Source organism: Symsagittifera roscoffensis, chromosome 8 (genome assembly GCF_963678635.1).
Source record: "Symsagittifera roscoffensis chromosome 8, txSymRosc1.1, whole genome shotgun sequence".
Taxonomy (NCBI): domain Eukaryota; kingdom Metazoa; phylum Xenacoelomorpha; order Acoela; family Convolutidae; genus Symsagittifera; species Symsagittifera roscoffensis.
This window is the reverse complement of record NC_087069.1, coordinates 20,681,808-20,706,423: the sequence shown is the minus strand read 5'-3', so window position 1 is coordinate 20,706,423 and position 24,616 is coordinate 20,681,808. Positions and strand designations below refer to the sequence as shown.

General features: G+C 34.5%; 1 protein-coding gene across 1 annotated transcript in view; it reads left to right on the top strand.

Moving 5' to 3' along the window:
- Positions 1-24,616, top strand: part of LOC134853498 (muscle M-line assembly protein unc-89-like) — a gene marked incomplete at its 3' end in the record, with an annotated part of 73,412 nt that overhangs the window by 21,055 nt on the left and 27,741 nt on the right. Inside the window, 11 exon segments of the mRNA XM_063869498.1 lie at positions 3,056-3,253; positions 4,327-4,489; positions 9,114-9,265; positions 9,480-9,638; positions 10,133-10,244; positions 10,468-10,590; positions 11,067-11,245; positions 11,654-11,857; positions 12,641-13,717; positions 14,268-14,497; positions 14,862-15,065. Coding sequence (XP_063725568.1) covers positions 3,056-3,253; positions 4,327-4,489; positions 9,114-9,265; positions 9,480-9,638; positions 10,133-10,244; positions 10,468-10,590; positions 11,067-11,245; positions 11,654-11,857; positions 12,641-13,717; positions 14,268-14,497; positions 14,862-15,065 — 2,801 coding nt within the window.

Genomic DNA, 24,616 nt, shown 5'->3' with positions numbered 1-24,616 from the left:
ACATACTTCCTGTACCAAATCTTTTGTGTTCGTTTAGTTTATCATCTTAATACCTTATTTTTTAATACCTTGTTCGGAACTCCGCCGAATTGATTTGAAATTTAATTTTTTTTTCGAAACTCAGGCTTTTGCACAAACTGACCAATATTCAGTATAAAAAACATTGCTACTTTGTTTTTCACAATGAAAAAAAACCAACGTTATTTTTGAAATTTCAGTTTTTAGATAGACATTTTTGGTCATGCGTTGTTTTTTATACAAACAAAAAGCAAAATGCTGGTATCATGACACAAAATTGAACCTTCTGGTTGCCACAATTGCTTTGCAAAAAAACTCCAAATAAAACAGTGTCAATAAGTTTTGAAATTATTTCGCAAGGGATTGAGTTTTTGTTCTCAAATTGTTTTGTTTTGTCATTTCGTACGAATCATTAGAAAAAAGTTTAATTTGGTTGATTCATCTGAACAGTGCACTAATGATTTGAAATTTTTCCAAAAAATGATGTTGTAATATCATTCTAATAGCGCCTTCTAGGGGCTTAAGCTGGTTTTTTGGTAGCAAGGATAAATTGTTTCAAATTTCAAATTTTTCCATCCTGAAATTTAGTTTAATAAAGCAAACTTTTTCAATTTTTTTTCTCGACTATCGCTGCACTTTTATTACAACAGATAAAATTTCGCGATTAGTTTTCCAATAAAATTTTTGTAACCTTTGAGAACAAAACGCTTTCTTTTTTCCGCAAAACATTTTTCAAGCCCAGTTATGATACTTAAAAAAATATATCCATTCATCTGAATCGAATCAGATTTTATTATTAAGCAATAAAGAACAGTTGTTTTTTATTCGTAGAAGTTTCTCAATTTTGAAAAAAAATTTCTCGTTTGAAAATAAAATTGAAAATAATAACAACACTGCTCGTATATCATGACAGATCTGCAACTGTTCCGACTGTTGCTTAATTGGTCTCATGTAGTAGTTTTTGGATACACCTTTCATAAAAATTAAATTTTACATTGCTAATTTTGAATTTTTAGTGCTAGAATTTGTGTTGTATTGAAAATAAATAAGTCTGATAATATGCTTCATTTCATTTTAAAACGATGTTAAATCAAAAATGTTGGCCATGAATTAATAATTCGATTAAGTTTAAAGTATCATTAATAAAATCTGCCAAACCCTCATAAACTAACTACTCTAGAACTTGGCTAAACTAGCAATTTTAAACTCCGAGATCTCAACAAAAAACTTTGCGGTTTAAATTATATTTTGATTATGAGTTCAGGTAGTCACTTTTCTTAGAGTCCATCAAAATTGCCAGCTAAAAATTCGAAAGTAGTCTGGGGTAAAAATCATCCAGCAAAAAATTGCGTCGCTTTCATTTACTAATGTTGAAAAAAGAATGAGAATAGTAGGGAGTTATTCTCATGATGGAGGGACCAAATGGTTGAAAAAATTCAACCAATCATAAACAACAGAAATCCTTATTTGCTGAACAGTTCTAAAATTGAACAAAAGTCCAAAATGCGCAGAAATTGAAATATACAGTGCTGATTTAAATTATCCGGACGAAACGAATAAAACTTGAATTTTCAAACACGTCTTTCTCAAATTGGGGTAACATTAAACAAAAGTGAAGAGTACAAAAATTGCTTAGTTTTTCATCAGAATTTTTATGGTGCATCTTTTTCTGAGAAATTCTCAACCAACATTTTACCCTAAAAATGGGTCATTTTGTCTTGGTCCAATTAATCAAGAGTTACACTGAAACTACTTTGTTAATTGATGAGGAATATATACAAAATAAGCCTCTTACACAGCCCAACAAAGTTTTAGAGGGAATAAATCTCCAAAAACCTGTTTAAGAGAAAATATTTTTGCTTGACAGTCAAGAAACGTAATTTTTTTAAAATTAAAATCAAAATCTTCAATTAAAAACGAATTATAACCAATTTAAACAAATTTTTGGAGATTTAACCCCTCTAGAACTTTGTTAGGCTATATGAGCACTTTCTTTTGATGTATATTCTACATCAATTAACAAAGTAGTTTCAGCGTGATTTTTGTTTAATCGATCAAAGCCAAAATGACCCCTTTTTGGTGTAAAATTTTATTTTGGTTCAGATATTCGGACAAAAAATTGCACCATATTTGTTCTGATGAAATTCCAAGCAACTTTTGTTCTGTTCTTTTTTGTCTAATAAAAAACCCAATTTGAGAAAAATGTGTTTGAAAATTCAAGTTTTTTTTTCGTTTTGTCCGGATAATTTATATCAGCACTGTAGCATGCACAGCCCGTGTAGATACACTAAATATCGAGTTTTGTTCTTCAAATTGTCTTAAATCTTTATCTGTGAAAAAAAAAATTTCCAATATGACTTTGATGTGACAATGTTTGAAAAATCATTTAACTGCAGTTAGCATATTTTGCAACGGCCAGCATTATCTGAATGGCCTGAATTTATTTGCACACTTTAAGTTTTTGCAATTTATTTGAGATTTTTAAATACTCAATTCTGAAAGTAACTGAAAAAAAATTCCACCATTTGGTTCCTCCATCATAAAGGACGCCACGAGAGTAATATTGAAATCAAGTGACAACTGAAATAGAACCAGCAAAGAAAACAATTTGAACTCATTTTCGATCTAAGTTGAGGACACGTCAGTTGGTCGCAAATCAAGTTTTTGATGAGAAGCGTAGCTACATTAGAGGCATCACTCAACATACCTTTTTGATGTTCTCTCGATGGAAATAAATTGAAAATAAATTTTAGGAAAGAATGTGTTAAAATATGTCTAATTGATTACTTGAGACAAATTCATTTGTTACATTTAAAATGCTGAGAAAAACTTGAGAATGGGATGATATCTCTTTTTAAATATTTTTACCATAAGTTTACTGATGAGCTGCACCAAATAAAGATCTTCTCTTAAATAAAGATCAGCTTATGGTACCTAGGAAAGAATAACCACTCCTATAAAAAAAACTTTTTCAACGATTTCCTCTCCCCCTTGTAATGGGGAGAAACAGCCAAAGAGATCTTATGTTGCTTGATAGGTGTACCGAAGCCTGACATTATCTGGTGCAAAGATGGGAGAGTGCTTCGCAATGGGTACAAACACAAGATGCTGGAGGATGCTGGCCTGAATATACTGGAGATCAGGGGCATCAAGTTGGACGACCAGGCTACCTATACGTGCAAAGCGAGGAACTCACAGGGCCAGACAGTGTCCGAGTGCTTCCTCAAAATCGTCGGTATGATCAAATAAATATTCTGCATCTCTTTAATTACCCCTTCACGATTGCTTCTTATCTGCTCTTTCATTGGCTGTTGATGAGAGCCAATGAGAGTGCAGAGAATTCAATTCAGAATTGATAGGTTTCTAGCGATTTTGTTCAATCTCAAACCCAACTTCTTTGTCAACAACAGCTGAAAAACCATGTCTGGAAATAGTACATGCCTATCATGTGAGATAATCGTTCAGTGAATTAACCAATTGAAAAACACTTGTCTCGCAGGGATTAGAGAAATGGGCGTCTTAAGGAGGGGGGAGGTAGGGAATAGTTGAACAGATCAAAAAAGTTTCTCTGTAGCCTCCTTTGGATCTACTTTACAACCTCCACTCCTTTTCGGGGGAGGGGGGATTGTTAAGTAGATCCCCTCCTTTTAATTGATAACTCGATCTTCGGCGTTCTTACTTGCCAATGAGTAAGGAAAGAAGCCTGGTTTTGCGATGGTGGTTTTTCAAATTAGTTGAATACATAAAAGAAAACCTGCACATACGCTAACCATAGTCATGAGCAGATATGAAATGTTTTCGAAATCATGAAACTTTCCAAGACATTCCCACTGGATGGTAGTCAATTTTGACCTTTTTAATCAGAAACGTTACAGCTTTGATTAATAAAAACCGATAGAAAAGGGTTTAACCAAAACATCAAAAAACTCGCGAAGCGCTATAGATGATTGGGAAAATAATTTATGATAAATTGCAACAAAAAAGTAGTCATAATTATTTCAGTTTGAAAGAATTAACGGTTTTGTCAAAATGAAAATCTTTAAATGTAATATTATTTAAGTTTATTACTTGAGATTGAGGTCTGTATGATTCTCAGAGGATCTATTAAAAGCAATCAGGCCTGTCTAAACATAGTCCATTTAATTGTCAAGTTTGTTATAAGTATCGATCAAGATATAACCGAAAAGATCATCTAGCATGAAATAATGAAAAGTGTTCTAATATTTCAAGTTTTTTATAATTATCAAACAAGATAAAATGGAAAGAACTATCTAGCATGCAATAATTAAAAGTGTTTGTGCTGTTTAGTGGTCAATCGCAACTGCCTCCCCCTCAGTCCCCCCATGTTTCTGCGACCAGTGCTAGACATTGTGGTACCAAGTGAGGGACACACTGCCAGATTCGAGTGCCAAGTGCACCCTGGCTCAAACTCATCCGAACACACCACATCCTCCTCAAGCACACTCCACATGTAAGAATTTCGAAAGATTGTTCGAAAAAGTCAAACAAAAGAGCTAATTGTAAAAAGAAAATTATGCTATCCCGGGTTGACCAAAAATGCTTGTCATACAATTTTCATATTTGAAAAAGCGCTTGTCATACAATTTCGTACAATTCCATAGATACAGAAAATGTTTAAAAAAACTCTAAGACAAGCATTTTTTCATATACCAAAAAGTTGATTTTGAAAAAAAATTGTTTCTCTAAATTTTGAGATGTGTTCGTGACCGAACACAAGTGACTTAAACCATGGTTTACTAAAAACTAGAGTCTTCAAATAGTTAATCGTCTGACATTTACAATGCATTGGAATCAACCTGAGTTGTGTAACAGTTCTCTTCACAAATAATATACTGAAATCATCACACTTTTAAGATTTTCGAAGATTTTTTTTAAATTAGAATTTTCAAATTATCAGACATTGATCAAGGCATATATAAACAGGCCATACAAAAGAAATAGAAGTGTTTTGCTTGTTTGAAAAAAGTTATCCAGAGAAATGGAAAAAAAATCGAAATTTTGTGTATCCAGGACTACGTTATGCAGACAAAAAATTGAAAACTGCTAAAAAAAAGTTTTTGGAAAATGTTTGTTTGTGTACAAAACTCAAAAAGCGGTTAAAAACAAACGGGCCAATTTCAATATTACTTCGAAAAAATGCTAATCGCCATCAAAAAAACGCTAATCATACAATTTTTATATATGGAAATTGTATGATAACCATTTTTTTCCAGAAAAAAAAACATTGTTTTTTTTTATCACCAGACTTTTTTATTTGGTTCAAAAAGCCGTAGAAACTAGTTCGAATCTTTTTTCAATGATTTTTTGAAATTTTATGAAAAATGTATGGCTAGCATTTTTCCATACATTTGATGTATGGAATAGTATGATAAGCCTTTTCGATGAAGGAATTGAAAGATGAGCATTTTTGGTTTCTGGAGGTCAACACGGGATTATTGGTCCAATTTTTGTAACAAAAGTAACCGAACAATTGTGCTTGGTGTAGATTTTTTTTGTTCAGACAAATTTCGACGTTTTAACTAGCCATAGACTTATCACTGCTCCATAGACCTTAAAAGTCAGTCGGAGCAATCAGGGCTTCGCCCCGATACAAGCTGTCTTGTTTAGTTTATGCCAAACTGTGGACAAGAAACGTACGGTTGTTTTTCGACTCGTTTCAAATTTTGAATTTGAAAGCAGCTAACTATCCTAAGACTTCTTAATTTGACGTCGTAAAACAGTTTTTCCACTCCTTGTAGGCAGTAAAAAACGTGTTAATATAACTCTGAGTGATCTCAATGCAAATTTTTTCAGACAGAAACCAATTGCTCAAGATCACCGCTATTGTATAAAAATTGGCATTAATTGTAGTTCTTAGAGATTTGCAAAGTTAATTTTTTAAAGTACAATTTTGATCTCCTTAATTGCTATTTTTGAGACAAACTTGCTGCTCACAATCAACTGAAGTTTTAGTTTTGCTTAAATTTTTTCCAATTTTGCAAAAATTTTTTATTCAATATATTTGCCTGTCCAAGTTTTCTGAAATATGTTTGAATCGTTAGCCATAATCTTGACTAATTTGAATAAAGTAGTTACCCGGGTTGACCAATATTTCTTATCATACATTTTCCTTATATGAAAAACTTCTTACCATACAATTCCATACGTACAGAAAATTGTATGGAATCTCTATAAAAGGCATTTTTTGAAAACTATGTGATAAGTGTTTTTCCATATATGAAAACTGTGCGATAAGTATTTTTCCATAAATCAAAAATTTTGATTTTTCTAAATTCATTTTCTGAAAATTTTTGGGTTATGTTTGTCACCGAATGCAAGTGACAAATACCTTGGCTTACTAAAGGTGGAGTGACCAAAGGTTGGACGGTCTTGCATTAACAAGGTATCGAAAACGACCTGAATTGTCCTAAAGCTGTCTTACACAAACGATAAAACGAAAGTAAAAAATTTTCAAATTTTGGCAAAAAAAATGCAACGATGATTAGTTTCAAAACTTGATTATTCAAATTATTAAGGTACTGGTCAAGGCATACATAAACATGCTATACAAAATGGATAGAAGTTTGTAGCGTTTTTGAACAAAGTTATTAAGCAAAAAGGGAAAAAAATTCAACATTAGTGCATACAGGACTACGTTAAGCACTTATAAAAATTGCATGCTTCAAAATTTTCTCTTTAATGATTAGCATTTTCGGTCTATAGAGGTCAACCCTGGTTCGCCTGAAAAACTGATCATTTTTTTGTTGCCACAAAAAACATTTTGACACAAAAATCACCTCTTACTCTCGTTTTTCTCACCAATTCAGGAGCGCTGGGCCAACGAAACTGCCGATAGTAATTTTTACCAATAATTGTATCTTGAAGTTAAATCCGTATCTTGTAAAGCGTGAATGGTTAGATTTTTTAGATCAAAACCTGTTGAATCCTGCATCGAAAACTTACAAGCAAAATGCAACAAAATTAGGCAAAAAAAAACACTTCTTGAGATGTTACTTTGGATGCAAAAATGAAGAAGTATCGCTATTTTTTCAAAATGTATACTTTGATTTCAAAAAAAGGCAAAGAAAGCGGGGAGGAAATATGTATTCAGATGTTTTTCTGAAGAAATTGTAACCCCTTTGAAATTTTTTCTATGCAAAATCATGAAATCCAAACAAGATTCAGAGTTTGAATGTTATATCATATGAATGTTCCTATTCGATCGATTTTTGAAAACTAAAAAAATTTGTTTTGGTTTATAAAAAAACAAAACTAAAATATTATTTTTTGACATAATTATAATAAATAGAGCCACCCGAGTTGATTTCTCATGGAGTATCAGCGCTGTATCTGCGCAAAAACAGCGACCACCATCTATGAATCAGCAGTTTATAGCAAAATTAAATCCTCAATAGCAATGAAATCGCGTTATAACTTAACTGGAGCTTGTTAGTGGTGAATTATTGATGAAAAACGCTTTTTTTGGGGGGTTCAAATTTAGCAAGTTATGTCGAAATTAGATCTCAGAAAATTCCACTGAGTTACACATCTATGACTTTGTTGCAACTAATTTATAGATTATTTGAGTAGATAAGCGATATGAATTGAATCCCTCTTGATAATTAATACTACCGTTTTGCCCTTTCGATAGTTCGGGAAAACTTTTCTAAAAATATAGAGATAGTTTCTTCTTTATCAGTAAAGAGAAAATTCTGAGATATTGCTGATTTATCATTTGGATTTTTTTATAGTACATGCAAGAAAAAGCGATAAAAATGGGCTCTCAGTCATATTCTGCAAATTTAATCCAGGGCACCAAGTAATGCAATTAAAGTTCAATTAATCTATAAAAAAAACTAGTTTTTTTTTAGAATTGAAAGCTTTTTATTAAAATTTCAGTTACCGCTCTCCCAGCATAGAAATTTCTCCAAGTTTACTTTTCTCTCTACACTCGTAAGAACGACACATTTTCGAAACAAGACTGCTCGTATCAGGGCGAAGCCCTGAATGTTCCGACTGGCTTTTAAGATTTATGGAGCAGTAATTATATTGAATGGAATAAAAAAAATGAATTAAATGGAATAAAAAAAATGAATTGTTTAATTTGAGATTTTTTTGTGAAAATCATCCCCCATACGCCATTCAAAGTACAAAATGATAGATTTCGCTGCTCGTAACAAATCAATTATGGCAAATAAGCTTCTTTCAGCCAACTTGGAACGATTTCTAAGACGGATTAAATCTTCGCTTACGCATTAATAGCGCGAAATATATCGCGCGTTAATTGTCACAAATTGACCAAAATGGCAATCCTTAAACCCCCATAACTTTACAAAAAAATATCACAGATAAAATATGTTTTCACATTTAAGTTTAGGACGACAATAGCTTTCGAATGACCTAAAAAAATTCCGTCAAAAATGGCTAGTTAAAAAGTCGAAGTTTGTCTGAAGAAAAAAAGTCGAGATTTCACCTGTGATCTTTTTTCGAAAAGTTATGAGGGTTTAAAGATTGCCATTTTGGCCAAATTGGGACAATTAACGCGCGATATATTTCGGGCTATTAACGCGTAAGCGGAGATTTAATCCGTCTTAGAAAATGTTCCAAATTGGTTAGAGGAAGCTTATTTGCCAAAATTGATTTGTTAGAAGGAGCAAAATCTATCCTTTTGTACTTTATATGGCGTGTGGGAGGATGATTTTCACAAAAAGTTCATAATAAAAAAAAAATTTACTTTTACAATTAATTTTTTCATGTTATGACTGCTTCATTGACCTTAAAAGGCAGTCGAACCTTCAGTCTCGTTTTATTCAATGTAGTGTCGTTTTATTCAATGGTTGAATTATAAATTTAATTGGGGCATAGTGGCTTAGAAACCTTCAACAGTTGGGTTTTTCAGGAGTTTTTTTTGTTCGTCGTTTTTTATATTGGCTTAGCAATTGTTTTCTATAAATTTTAATGCAAAATTGTCTCAGCATTTTCAATTAAATTCTCAAATGCGATCTACTAAGCTGATTTTGAAGAAAATTGTAATTAACTTATTGATGTTTTTATTTTACAGTTTTTATTAGCTTAGTTTGTACTTGTGTGTCTAGGTCAAATGTCAACTTGACCAGCAGTAGCACTAGTGGAAATAGTAGTAGCAATACAGCCAGTGAGCCTGGACTGGAGATATGCTGGTTCAAAGACGAGGACTTTATTCACGTCGAGCCCAGCAGCAGATACAGAGTGGACTGCTCACGCAAAGGTCAGTGGGCTCAGCAGCGAGTCTTCTAAAACTAATAAATTAAATTTTAGTTTTAATTATGGTTCTGAAAACTTATGAAAAATTTTCCTCTAACAAAAAGCTCTAATAGTTTCATTTTGACTTCAATTGTTAATAAATTTTCACATACCCATTTACTTTGTATTTTTATTCCAAAAATTTCCCACAGATCCAGTTTTTTTTTGTTAATATCCAGGTTTCTACGCCCTCCTCATAGACGACATAGGTGAAGATGACATCGGAACTTACTACTGCATAGCTACTAATACAAATGGACAGAGAATATTCTCAGCTGCCAATCTAGCCATAGACACGCCCTCCAATTATGCAGGGACGACAGGAGGGGGTAAAGGAGGTGAGGAAATTTTTTCTGTTTTATCAACTTCTTTTTTCTTACTGTTGTCACCCCAAGCTGTCCTCAGAGGCAATGTAAATTAAAAAGGACAACTTAAGTTTTCGCGGTTTGACTATTGATTTCTTTTTTCGTTCAGTTCAGTTTTTTTGTTAAAAGGAAGGCAAATTGTCGATCAGCAAAAAAGTAAAGTTCACTTAAAACGTGATTGACTTCTAGTTTCGAAAATGGAATTTAATTTTCAGATTTCCCAGCGAAGAAAAAAATTTACCTATTGATCCAGTTTTCTCAAATTGGGGTTGATTTTATCAAAAAAGTGTCGAACACAAACTGTTCTAAAAGTTCAAAGACCTTCAAGGCCATCTGATTTTTGTATTTTTTGGATATAATTGTCTTTTTTAGTATAATTCATGAGAAAGAAGAGAACCAACTTGGTCGTGGTCAATAGCTTTTTTTCTTAAATATGGATATGGTTCCGTTAACTTGAGTCATTTTAGGTCACTCGAGGGGAGTGGACGAGGGGGATGATGACATGAGGAGTGTGGCGGACTCATTCGCCACCTGTGATGACGCCAAGAGCATCCTCTCTACCTCAACAGACATGCACAGGTATTCGAAAGAGCTAAAGTTTCCACCAAGCCCCCAGAAACAAAGCTACGAGAGTTGTCTAAAATGATGACGAACTATTCAAGCGGTGATAGTTTGGGAACCGGCGCCGCGAGAACTGCGAGATGACAAGCATCGAATATCTTAAATTCTCGCCTTCGAAAAATCATCTTGATTAACAATTTTTCAAAATACATCTTTTCTTGAAAACTTTCTTTTTTACTAGCTGCATAACTGGTGCCACCGGGACGCACAGTGTGACTGGCGGGGGAGGGGGAGAGAGGGGTCACAATGGAAGACGGAGAGACAGCACCAACAGCATGCAAAGTGCATTCAGCGACACCACAAGGCACACAAGGCTCACTTTAAATACAAAAAAATTAGAATTGAGTCAGAAAGGGACTAAATTTGGTTGCTCTGGACGCCAGTTTTTTTTGCGCCCAGCTTTGCAAAAATCAATAAATTAAGATTTTTTAGACCGTTTTGTTTAAATCCCCCGATCAACGGCTGATGTCATGATATTTTTGCACTTATTTATGATATTTATAAGAATAGAATATAGATTCTGTTACAACAAGCACATGATAATTTCTTGCTTTTAAGTACTCTATTAGTCTGATCAGATGAAATTTTGTTCGAAGCTAAAAAAAGTTTCATTTATTGAAAGTTTTAATTATTATACTAAGAATTACATATATCTGGCTATTTAATAGTTAGTTAATCGGGCAATAATTTTTGTCTTTTTTTTGCTTAATTCTGCTTTTCTTTCGTCAACTGGATGAAACTTTTTTAAAATAAGGCTAACTTGTCCCATCCCATGTGTAGCATTATGTCTGAGGGTGACTTCTCAAATCTACCTGGCGGGGGATCAGAGGGAGCAGCCGGGGGTATGTTGGGATACGCAGGGGGTATGCCCACTTACCAGATGTGTGAGTTTGTGTCTAAACCACAAGGAGGTGTGTTCAATGAGGGGACTACTGTTGAGATGGTCGCCAATGTCTCAGGTGCGTTTTGCGAGTCTCCCCTTTGAATTGAAAGCAAATCAGTTAGAGGTGGGACTCGGATTCCCGTAATCAATTGTCGCTTATTGTCATTGACTTCAGAAAAACGCATGAAAAGTTGAAGTTGTGGGTGAATCATAGAATGAATTTCAAACCTCTTTTGGCATTCTTTTCAAAACTTAGCGCCAAAAACAACTATATTTTGTGTAAAACAAGTACGCCAAAAAATTTTGAAACAAAAAACTTCAATAAGTGTGAAATGTAACAGAAATTAATTTGTTCCTAAATTAATTAGCGTCCGTGGTCCGTTCAATTCGGTGCTTAATTAATGATATATGAAGAGTTAAACGAAAATATCATTGTAAAAAACCTTCCCTGAGAACAATTTATTATGATTTATCTTCTTTCCAGGCTACCCTCTGCCAGTGATTGAATGGTTCCGCAATGGGAAACTGCTCAAATCAGCCGGCAGAATATTCATCTCAGAAGACCCCTTCTCTGGCAGAGGCACTCTGACTATTAGGGGCTGTGATCTCACAGACGCAGGGGAGTACACGGTTGCTGCCAACAACACAGTCAATGCTATTTATGCTGTCGTCAATGTATCTATTCAAGGTAAGCCACGCGGTGTTGGGAAAAAATTGATCTGGGACGTAAAACATTTTTTTAAAGAAACTATTTTATACAAAAAAGTTTTGAGTGAAATAATATGCCGACAGATCTTTCGATTTTTTTGTTGAAGCTTTTGATTTAAAAAGAAGTCAATTTGCGCAGTTTGGTCATTATTACTCACGACTGTTTTCGAAAACTTTACGACCGTCTTACTACTTACCGTTTTCTGATGTACGATGGGGTTCCCAGGGCGCTGTTAACTACCTCAAAAAAACTCACAGGGACTTAATTGTGGGATCTTATTTTCTGGCGTGACTTGGAGCTTGGAAAGATATTTCGAAATTAGTTTTCTCAATGGCGATAAAAATTTGTCTGACTACTTCAGTTTTTCACACTTATTTACAACGGGAGAAAATCATAGCGAGAGTCAAATATACATGGAAAATTTCCCAGATTGATTTTCACAGACTATTTTTTTTCATTTGTGCTTTTGATTGAGTTCTGGTATGACCTCATTTTTAATGTTTATTTTAAACACTTTCCCTGTGCCCAAGAACAGCAAGAGAAAATGTTTTAAATACCGTGATCACTTTAACACCTTACTTAAAATTTATAGTCTAGAGCCATGTTTTAGAGTCTAGATCCCATGTTTTACCTGATAAAATTTATGCGTTCTTTTCCCATAACTATTTCAAAAAACGTCTTTCTACTTGAAAGTCTTATTAGATTGTTTGATTTTTTAAATAATTCCTACTTAGAGTTAATTACTATTCTGTTTTATTTTAGAATGCGAAGAAGAGGAAGACGAAGAAGAGTTTGACGAAGAAGACGAAAACGACGACGATGAAGATGAGGAGGGAACTGACACCGAAGAAGGAGAGCCAGACGTCGAAGACACCTCGAATGAACCGAGCGGAGACACTCCCGAGGAACCACCCGACAAGTCACCTTCGCCTCCAGAACTCCCGCTACCTTCCGACAAATTAGCTACAAGTGATCCAGATAAAACCTTAACTCCGGGTATGGGCGAACGACGGGCTCTGGGTATTATGTCTTCCGAGATTCCGAGTCCAGCTGAAAAACTTAAGTTTTTCGGGTCGAATTACCTTCCTGACGACGATGATTCGGATGATGACTCACTAATCTCTTCGACGGAAACTCCTGGACTACCAACGATTGAGCTCCCAGAAACTTCTCCAGGTTTCTTTGACACTCTAGGCGAGGACTCTTCACTAGTAAATGAAATTTTTGAAACCCTTAAAATGAAGAAGCAAGTGTCATCAGCGTCTATAGATTCAAGTAACCCAAGCTCCACTACAAAAACTCCTCTTGATATCGATTCTGCTTCTTCTCCAAGTGTTACAGCTACGTCACCGAACGTCACCGCTACGCAACATCAGCCATTAAGGAACACAGACTCGTATGGAGCTAACACCGACGACGTTTTTGCCGAGAAGAAACTAAGCGCGACAACAAGCAAGACTTCTGTTTCGAAACTCAGTCCCGACGCGTCGCCTCCGACACTCGGTCGCCCAGTTTCACCCCGGATGCGTTCGGCATATCCGGAACTCCCGCGAGTACCTCCCGAGATCACCAAACCTCTTGCCGACGTTACAGTATCTTCCGGATGCCTGGTTACCTTGGAATGCTCTTTTGCACTACCGATTCCAGATTCGATTGAGTGGTTCAGGAACAACGAGCAAGTTCAGTCCAATCATTCCATTGCGTTCAAGAATGATTCCGAGTCTGGCAGTGTGTCGTTGAGTATTCTTTCTGTTATCCCACTGGACGAGGGAATTTATGAAGTGGTCGGAAAAAATGTTCTGGGTTCTATTCATTCTTCAGCATTTTTGAAAGTTGACGGTGAGTTCCGTGTTTAATTATATTTAAATAACTAGCTAACTATCTTAATGTTTTTGTTTTTTTTTGTTTGAACATTTAAAAATTTTCTTCTTGACGTTGCTCATGGAGCTTTAAATATGCAAAATATGGCCGAACTTGATTGTTTTTAGGTAGCGACATGGTTTTTCTTCTTGCTTTCTCGCTTTTTTATTTTTGTTTTGGTTTTGTATTTTCTTGCCAGTTATTTCATCATTTCACAGTTTTGCTAGTTTTATGATAGTGACCATTCACAATTCGTTATAAGAAGAACGAGCAAAAGAGTTAAACTAGTTCGGAAAATTTATCCATGGATTGACTTCAGGATTGCAAGTCGCATTCGACCGGAAAGACCGGAATGCAATGGGATCAACAGATCGTTTCAGCGCATGCACAAAAAATAAGTGATGAAAAAAATTTATAAAATTGAAACAAAAGACTTCTAAAAACATTAGTTAAAAAATTTGATGACCCTAGCGGGATTCGAACTCTAGTACCTAGGCTTATTTTTTTAAGGTGAATGTTTTTTTTTCAGCCAATCAGCTTCGGCGTATCTCGGAGAGTGACGAGGACACGATGTGTGAGAGTGTGAAGACAGACGACGGGTCGAACACAGTGGTGGACTCCTCTTGTTCGGCCAGTCGGAGGGTGTCCATGACTAGTACCTATGGCACTGTGGTCAGCAGCAGTGTGGAGGAGTCAACGTCTAGTTGTGCATTGGGGGGACTTATTGATAAAGTGAACCAAGGTCATCAGGGCGTAAAGGTATGTCAGTTTTACTATTTTTATATGATTATTATAATTTCTTAGAAATAATTATTTTTCATTACATTTATTCGCTAGACAGGCTTAGTTAAGCACTTCGATTTAATCTGGGACCATGTCCAATTGTTTTTACTGTGTTATCTGATTGGTTTTTTTTGGTTCGAAAACAAATTATTATGGTTTTATGGTTATATGGTTTCATATATTATGGTTAGATTTTGTTCATGACGTCCGACTGCTCAAAAACTGAAACACAGAGCTAGACCATTCTAAGTTGGCTGACAAAGCTGATTCAGAATGGATTGTGTTCTTTGAGCGCTATTTAATTTTAAATACGTAGTTTTGAGGTTTTCTCATCTTTCAGGACCTCCACCCAAAATCAACCGGCACTGGTACTACTTCTGGCACTTCTGGAGTGTCAGCCGGACTGGGTAGACACAAAGTTTGGGAGGTGGTGATGGGCTTCACTGACACAGACAATGCACTCAAGTTGAACCCCGGTGAGAGGGTGATCGTGATCGATGACTCATCGGAGAAGTGGGTGGTGAGACATGCAAACACACTTGCTGTGAGTCAATTTTTAGTACACTTCATTGTTTATTTAACCTCGATGTCATAGAATCACATTGTCCTTAGACAGACTTATCCCTTTGATCACAGCCTTTGATAGAGATTGTTTCCAGTTCGCGGAAACAACATCATTTTGATTCAAATTGCATATTTGAAGTTTTTTCTAAATATTGTATGAGTATCCTCTCTTATTTTGATATGTTTTTTGGCGTTTGTCCAACATCAATAGACGACTTGAAAATTGAACTATGATTGTTAAACAGGCGTAATTTTGTGCGACTTTTTCTGCACATCGAAACGCCAGATAAGATCGAGCGAGGAATCGGATATAAATTGTTTGTGATAGTTGGAATAACAGAGTACTTTTGATAAATAGCCTTTTTGATTTCTATGAAAACTGGAAATCAGAAGTTAGAAAATAAATCTGTAGAGCTCGGCTGTGTGTAGAGCTTATTTTTGTTTTATTTTACTAGCCTATGCTGGTTAAACTGCATTTGCAAATTTTTCCAAACAACTATGGCGAGGCAAAGAACTAGGCACTTTTTGGGAAAAAACGATGCAATTTTCAGAAAGGAACTATGGAATTTTTGGGAAAAAAAAAATATGGAATTTTCGGGTAGGAACTATGGAATCTTTGGGAAAAAACGATGCAATTTCAGAAAGGAACTATGGAATTTTTGGGAAAAAAATTATAGAATTTTCGGGAAGGAACTATGGAATCTTTCGGAAAAAAACTATGCAATTTTCGGGAAGGAACTATGGACTTTTTGACGGAAAAAAACTATGAAATTTTCTGTAAGAAGCTATGGAATCTTTGGGAATTTTCAGGAAGGAATTACAAACTCTTTGGGAAAAAACTTATTATCTTTTCAGGATTGAACAATGGAATTTTTGAAAAGACTCTTTGGATATTTTGAGAAGGAATTGTGAACTTTCTGGGAATGGATTTTGAAATTTTCAGAAAATAACTGAACTTTTCAAGAAAGAATTATGCGCGTTTTTGGAAAGGACTATGGACGTTATCAGGCGACCTTACACCAATCTTACACACCCTCGCTGAATCAAGGCCTCAATTTATTTGCACTTAACTGTTTTCATATCTTCATATCTCTCTGATGAAAGCTAAAACTGTTTAATAAATTCAAAGTAACTCTGATTACCAGAGCTGATTTAAAGTCCTACGCTTTCTTTTACAGCATGTCCTACAAGTCAACAAGTCAATCTTCTTCTGTCTCTTTTTTACCGTTTTATTTTGACTTACAGTTTATCTTAATTTATAAACACTTTCAAAATCTTAATGATAATTTATGATCAATGAAAATCACGCCATCCACTTTGTTGGAGTTTTTGTGAAGTTTTGTGAAGTTTTCAATATTTATCGTATGTTGTTAAGGTGTTTATTTTGATCTCTTCTAGGTAAGTTTTATTAAAGATAAGAGCAATAATCGGTCTTCAAACAAGTTGAAGACATTCAAACAAACTTTCTGTACTATAAATGAAAGAATCTCAGAATAAAAACTTATTTTTTCTCTTCGCATCAATTTTGTGAAATAAATCGAGTTTAAAAGCATAATGGAGAAGATTTTTCTTCTGAGCTTCCTGGTAGCTTCGGCTGACGCGTTCGCCTTGAATCAATTTCGATTTGAAACTGATAGCAACCAAAATGTGGATTTGAAAAGCATATCTTAAATTTATAGGAAGTTGATGCTGCTGCGCCAACATTTTAGCCATTTTTTTGTGTTGAAAAGCAATAATAACCATATGTGTAAAAGTTTCTTTGTCTCAAAAATTAATAAGATTTAAAGTTTTCTTCATTTTCAACACAGAAATTCAAAATCATTTGATTGTTGTCTATTTTACAGGACGTTTTGTGAGACGTTTTTTGATCTTAGATTTTTCAAAAAATTGGGAAGTTTAAACTTGTATCATTTCGTTTTCTTCATAGAGTACAATGAAGAACTTTAAATTTTTCTTCTTTTAGTTTTTTTTTTCGTTGAGGTTTCTATACTCATGAAATTTCATTTGAATTTAATTTCTTCGATATGCTTTCAATTCAAACTTAAGCGCACTTTTGAGCGAAATATTGTCCAAATAGTAGACGGCACTCTCGTACCCTTGGGCAAATATCCTTTCATAGTTGTCGTTGAAAAATACGAAGGAGGCGACTACTGCGTCGGATCAATCTACAACGAGTGGACGATTATAACAGCCCATCACTGTTTGGACCATTCTGCAATGACCGGGTGGAGAATAATCGCCGGCGTTGTCGACAAGAATACTTTTTTCTCTGTTTCTTTTCTTTAAAGTCATATTTTTACTTCAAAGTACATGCAAATTCATACACAGAAGCTGAAAGAATATTTTGTTTTTGGCTTGCCCAGCGAAAAGAAAATTTACCAATTCAATCATTGTACTCAAATAAGGTTAATTTCATTAAAAAAACTAACATGAAAAAAAGTGTCGAGTTTTATTTGTAAAAATTTAGGCCGCAAGGTCCGGTTGTTTTAAATTAATGCGCACACTAGCTCAACTATTCCAACCTTATTTGATAGTCATAGCTATTAGCTACGTAGAACCCCCCATTATAACGAAAAAAAATTTTGGCACTCAAAAACAGCCGTACTCTAAAAATTCTAACATCTTTAATGTGTATTTTTTTTTCTTTGAAACTCGAATAGTGAAAATTAGTTTTTCATTTTACTTCTGTTCGTTGACTCTTTTGCAAATATCTGCTGAGCTTATTTTTCTTATAATATTTGGCAGAAGTCAGTTTTTATGAGTTTGCTCTCCTTGCACTACAGCCAAAAACAGCGTTTCTGTGAAAGAGAAAGTTGAAAATTTTTTATCGTAGAAATGTCTTAGAAATCCATTTTACACTACAACGTAAAAAGTAAATCCGTCCATCACCAGGCAAGACTATGGATCAAACCGACAAGATCGAAAAGCTTCCGACTATTTGTTTCATCCATTATCCCGTTCGGGACAAAATGTCGCTGACAAGGCGAATTACGAAGAGTTTCCAACGGTGAGCGCATACGACATTGCACTAATCATGCTCTCTGAAAAATTGAATTGGACTTCGACTGTCGCCCCTGTGAAGTTACCATCGAGTGATATGAAGGCTATTGACACTGTTGTTGCGGGGTGGGGAAGCACCGGCGGTGGTAGCCTATCGCCACAAGATGATTTGAGGGAGGCGAAAGCTCCAATTTACAACCGTGACGTCTGCCAGGCAGATTGGGCTGAAGTAAAAACAAAATGCCAATTTTGTACCAAGAAATCGAATTTCCCCAGACTTTTTATGAGCACCAAACGGGGTGAAGGGGGGTTCATAAAGAACGTAAATGAGCAGTAACATTTCTACTATAAAATTTGGTTTTTAAAAATGGTGAAATCGAGTTTTTTTGATTAAAAAAACGTAATTTGGCACTTGGTTTTGTCAGTTGGACCAATTGAGCATCGCCGACACTCAACTCTGTGCTGGCTACGAAGAAGGGGGACCGAGTTTTTGTGAATATGACGCTGGTGCCCCCTTGTTCACTCCTGTTCCTGTTGAAGGTAAAATGGGACTTTTTTGGGTCGAGAAAGTGCGTTAATCAACAAGAGCAGCTGGCTAATTGATAGACTAGATAATTCTGCCCTCAGTTAAATTGGTTATAGTTTTTTTTAAGTAAAGATTTTAATTTCCTAGTGCTATTTATGCTTAGTTGATTTCAAAAAGCTCTTTTTCTCGGCCCAAATAATTCTTTAAATTATTCCGATAAGAATGGGACAACCCAGACAACTGTGGTTTTGCTATTATTGGGTTAGCCCTTTTGGGCCCTTTCCCCTGTGGGCAACCACACTCTCCAGGAGTCTACCTCAAAGTATTGTCGTTTGTGGACTGGATTGAGGAAAACGCCAAGTACCATGATGATCCCGACTATGATTACGACTATGATTACTATTATAACCAGCTGTAGAACGAGTTTTTGTTAACTCGGTTTGATGTAACTGTTTTGTTGTATTCTTGTATCCACCAATCATTTTAATCACTTAAATAAAAATAATTTATACCTGTTAGTTTTTCCCATTGTTCAGTTTATTGTGGTTGTCTTCTTTCACTTTTCAACTTTAATTCAAAATCGTTTTCCCTTCATAGCTTTGAAAAAAAAACTGAATGTATTTGAGCGGATTTATTTTTGCTGCAATTTGAAGTAACCCGATTTTTTTTCAGAAAGCAAGCAATTTTGTTCAAATATAAGACTAGCCTGATGCGCCTGATAGCCTAAGCAGTGAGTTCTTCTTAAAAAAAACAAGACTCCCTTAAGTTTCGAAGAGTTTGGATTCAAAAAGGATGAAATTTTCATTAAAAAAATGAAAAGTTTTTGCTTTTCTTTGAAAATTCCCCCACCCCAGGTCTAAAAGGATTTGAATTGATAGAATCAAATTGGTTCTACGGGAAGCCAAGTAGCTTGAATTACTCTTAATGGTGCGAAAAAAAGACAGACAAAATAATTGGGAGAGCTACTTGGTCCTTCGTCACTAGGTTATCTCAAGCCACCATTTGCACCCAAACAAGTATAAAACCTAATCAATTGGTTAACTTTGCAACCCAGGCAACTGTTACCACATACTTTGAGTCGCGACAAGAAGTCAAATCTACTCGGGAAAGTAGTAAAACGGCAATTCTACGATTGCAGCTTTTTTTATCTTTTAACAAGAGACCAAATATGTTGCTTTTTGAGCCAAATTCGAGCAAAGATGATTATAAGCACCGGTTATTGTGTAGTAACGCCAGATAAGAGACTAAACGCTGTTGATTCGTATTAAAAAAATGACAAAAAAACCTGAGTTTGAAGGCCGCATTACAGCCACTTTTGAGAATAATGCTAATAGTATATATCTTAAATATATATTGCAAAAAGTTGAATGATCTCGTTGCACTTTTTTGAAGTTTTTTAGCTTCTGAACAAAATAGCGAACCTTCACAGTTCACCATCAAAATTAGTGACCAACACTGTTTTCGGTAGTTTTTCACGTTCTTTCATCTTTTGCACTTTCATTTCACGCAAAAAATTGACTCCGTTTTTGGGAGAAAAAATTTGAACAAAAAAGAAAAACTATGGCTGAGAGACCTTCAGAAAAGACTAGAGTAGTTTTTATCTGTATAATTGTAGCATTTGTAGCAGTCGGTTTGGCATTGGCGTTATTAGTCAATGGAAATGATGCGCTGACAGTGAAATTCTCTGTCATCGAGCTTAAAATAGGACTGTGGAGAAGATGCATGAATGGCGTTTGCGGTGCATACAAGTCTGATGATGGTTGGTTAGTTTGAAACTAATTTTTTTAAATGCTTGAGGGGCTATTTTTCCCTAAGAAACAAAAAAAGGATCTTCTCTATAGTTCATCCTTGGTTTTCCACTAGTTAGAATCACTAATTCTGCAAACTGTTAGTATAGGGTTGAAAATTGCACTAATGGACAAAAATAAGCGCAAATTGAGGTGTTCACTCTCTAAAATGCCTGTTTTCAATGTTTTTTTGGACAACGAAAATGATTATCGGCGAAAATTTTCCCATAGACTCAGAACAAATCATTAGAGCTACCATCTATGAAACTATCAATATTTGGTTTAAGAGACTTACCAATGTAATTCGGGCCTGAAAAAACCAGCTTTTCAATCCGTTGGCAATAGTAACAAACGGCCGAGTTCAGAAAAACTTTCACACTGATGATTTCAATTTTCTCGCTGAAATTGTTTCACAACATTTTTACTCCGCTTATTCAAAAAGTTCACTAATCGCTGCTACATTTAGTGTAGAAGAAGAAAACTGCCGTTTTCAGCCCCGGATTACATAGGTAAGTGTTTGAAACCAAATATTGATAGCTTCATACATGGTAGCTCCGATGATTTGCTCTAGGTCTATGTAAAAAGTTTGCTGATAATGGAAGTAAGTGCTGTCCAAATTGACATTGAAAACACTTTTTTTTGTAGAGCAAAAACTTGAATTTGCGCTTAATTTTATTGTCCACTAGTTTACTTTGAGACCATACTCCTGAACGAGTACCCTTGCACTCAATTGTTTCTGCGAACTCTTTTGGAACCGTTAAAAGCCTCGTGTGAAAATGCGGTCACCAAAAAACTACTCATGTTCTCAAATAGAAGCAGATATTTATGGTAACCGGCACCAAAGTTTCATGGATAAAAATCGTTTTAATGGATTTCTGTTGAAAAAAAGGTTGTCCAAATAATCGATTATCGTGGCAAATTTGAGCAACATTATAGATTTTCAATCCATCACAATCTTTTTTTTTCTATTAAAAATCTATATAAATCCATTATATTCTATTAAAATCCATTTTTTGCAATACAATTGCTTTTTTTGTACATTAATGGATGAGAATGGATTAATTTTTTCATGAGTTTTTCTCTACTGTTTGCCGCTTTCTGCAAAACTCGAGTGCGAACGAACACTTTCACTCTCATGTTCATCTTTCTTAATTCCCTCCTCTCCATGTCCCCTCGCTACGCTCCTCCTACCCCCCATTAACCCTCATAACCCCCTTGACGTCCCTCAACGCCCGCCTCCACGAAAGTCAGCTAAACTTTTACATAGACCAATAGCAAATGATAAGAGCGACCCTATATGAAATAATCAATATATGCCCGGATATGGCCTTTTCTGGCGCTTTCCAACCCGGATTTGTTTTGGTAAGTCTTCATATTGATAATTTCATTGAGGGTAATTCTAATCTTTTGCTATTGGTCTATGTAAAAACTTGGATGAAATTCGACTTGAATGTTGTCCCAAATGGCTATGAAATAAAGGCATTTTGGAAAGTATAACCTAAATTTGACTTTAATTTTGTCCACTGGTGTATAACGCTTTTTAATTTAAGGAAAAACTGAAATTTAGTGATAGAACAAGGTATCTAACTCAAGTTTAAATTTAATATGAATACATAAAAAGTGCTCACAAAAAGATTTGAAAAAACGATTATAACCCATTATAATCGTTTATGATGGATTATACTTCTTTCGATAAAATCTTTTGAAAAAAATTAAAAGTAATCAATTAAGAATGGATTTTTTTGCATCAAATTTCACTAAGCATACTATCCATTTTCAATCAACTATAGTAAAAACCAATTCAATTTTCAGAGAGACAGACTGTAAAATCCTATGTAATTGATTTCTATTCATAGAACTTCTGTGCGGGAACCTAACGAATAATAGCTTAGATTTTTCTTTTTATCTAATTGAAGACCTTCAAGTATACTTGACGCCATTGAAAAAGCAACAGCAACCTTCGATGAGACAAAAAAGATTTTCAAGATTAAAATTTTGAGATTTTTGTAAAGTCCATATCGTTGTTTTAATAGATAGTGACTTGCTTAATAGATTTGATGACAGGCCTAGAATTTATTTTTGAGCATGGCATTTGTTATACTTGGCCCAATTTCTGAATTATTTTAAATACCCCAAGTTTTTCACAGTTCTGGAAAATATTTGTCTTATTCAAACCAATAAACAAAATATAACTGATGGACAAGCAAAACACATACATTTTATTTTTGGATCACAACTGGGGTTTACTGGATAACATCAGGCTTAACCTTCTTTCCAAGTTTATAAGAAAAATCATTTTGGAAAGGAAACAAATGATGATTAGGGGCTGAAATATTATCAAATTTAATTGAAAAACAGGAGTTTGTATGATTTCTTCAGCCATTTTTTTGAGGAAAAAACGAGCGAAATTTGATGATGCGTTTTCAATTTCACCCAGTATAGATTTCAAGTGGTCTGTCGAGACCACCTCTCTAAGTTAATTTTTGATTTTGTTACGTCAAAAATTGCGGAGCGACATTTCTTTTGAGTAACTATTTCTATGAAATGAGAGAAACGTACAGATACTATTTCTTGCTAGTGATGGCTGGCAGTGTATCTCAAGGCATTTTTGCCAGCATAAAACTGATTTGGCATCAATTCAATTTTTTTATTGAACATAGGTATTATCCTAAAAGTATTAAGCTGAATGGTTTAGCTCGTTTAAAGTTGAAAAAAAAACAGTAACGCAACTTAACAAATTAAGAATAGGATAAACGTAACTTCCTTACAGTAAATTTATTAGAATTTAGTGGCTACAATTATGTTTTCGACATCAAATAAATAAAAAAACAGGTAGCAAAAAAAACTTTCAGGAAATCCGAAGCGTAATTTGTAAAATTTTGAACCATAGTTTTTTCATTTTTTGGATAACTTTCAAAAATGAATCAAATCTAAGGTCGCGTAACTGAAAATCTTTCTAAAAAAAATATTTCCTGACGGAAAAGTCAAATAAAAAACCTGGTAATTTTCTGAAGTTCTTGGATGGTTTTTGCAGTTTCAAGTTGTTCAAACAATTTCAAAAACATGTGATTTGTCAGTATGCAATGAAAAGATAAACAGTAGCACACTCTTGAAAAACATTGGTTGCTTGACTTTTTTCTCCAATTTTTATGTAGGATGACTTTTTGGTGATCATTTTTTGATTGGCTATATTTGTTAACGTCTGCCAGCAAGGTTTCGGCGAAGCATAATTTAAAATTTTTTCAATTAGTTTTGTGAAAAAAACTGTAAAAATTGAGTTGCTGCTTTTTTTCGTCAAAATGGTTTATTGGGCGAAAAATCTGGTATCCAGGGTTTGAATATCAACTGATTTTACTCGCAACTGATATTTAAATTATTTGTTGAAAATCCAAATTCGGGATGCTGTTGCCAAAGTGGCACTGCTTTGTGTCACTTTGGCAATAGATTTCACTCGCAACAATTATTCTTTTGAGTGATTCTACTGATAATTAAATTATTTGTTGAAAATCCAAATTCGGGATGCCGTTACCAAAGTGGCACTGCTTTTTGTCACTTTGGCAACAGATTTCACTCGCAACAATTATTCATTTTGGGTGATTCTACTGATAATTAAATTATTTGTTGAAAATCCAAATTCGGGATGCTGTTACCAAAATGGCACTGCTTTGTGTCACTTTGGCAACAAATTTCACTAGCAACAATTATTCATTTTGGGTGATTCTACTGATAATTAAATTATTTGTTGAAAATCCAAATTCGGGATGCTGTTACCAAATTGGCACTGCTTTGTGTCATTTTGGCAACAGATTTCACTCGCAACAATTATTCATTTTGGGTGATTCTACTGATAATTAAATTATTTGTTGAAAATCCAAATTCGGGATGCTGTTACCAAAGTGGCACTGCTTTGTGTCTGAAAACTTAACGTATGTGATTTACTCATTTCATTATTTTTTTCTAAAATACTATTTTTTAGTTGAATGCCTTAGATGACACCAGAGCATAAAATACTTCCAAAATTGCCATTTTGGTAACTGTTTTTGCTTATCGATGAAGAAATAACGGATTTTTACCGCAATAAATTTTTTCCTTAAATATGCAGTTTCAAACCAAAATATCCGTTCTAAGATTTTTTTTATCTATCCATTTGCACTACGTTCAATTTTTGGCGTTGTGATTTTTTGTAATCTTTAAGTTCTTGCTGAACAACCAATGCTA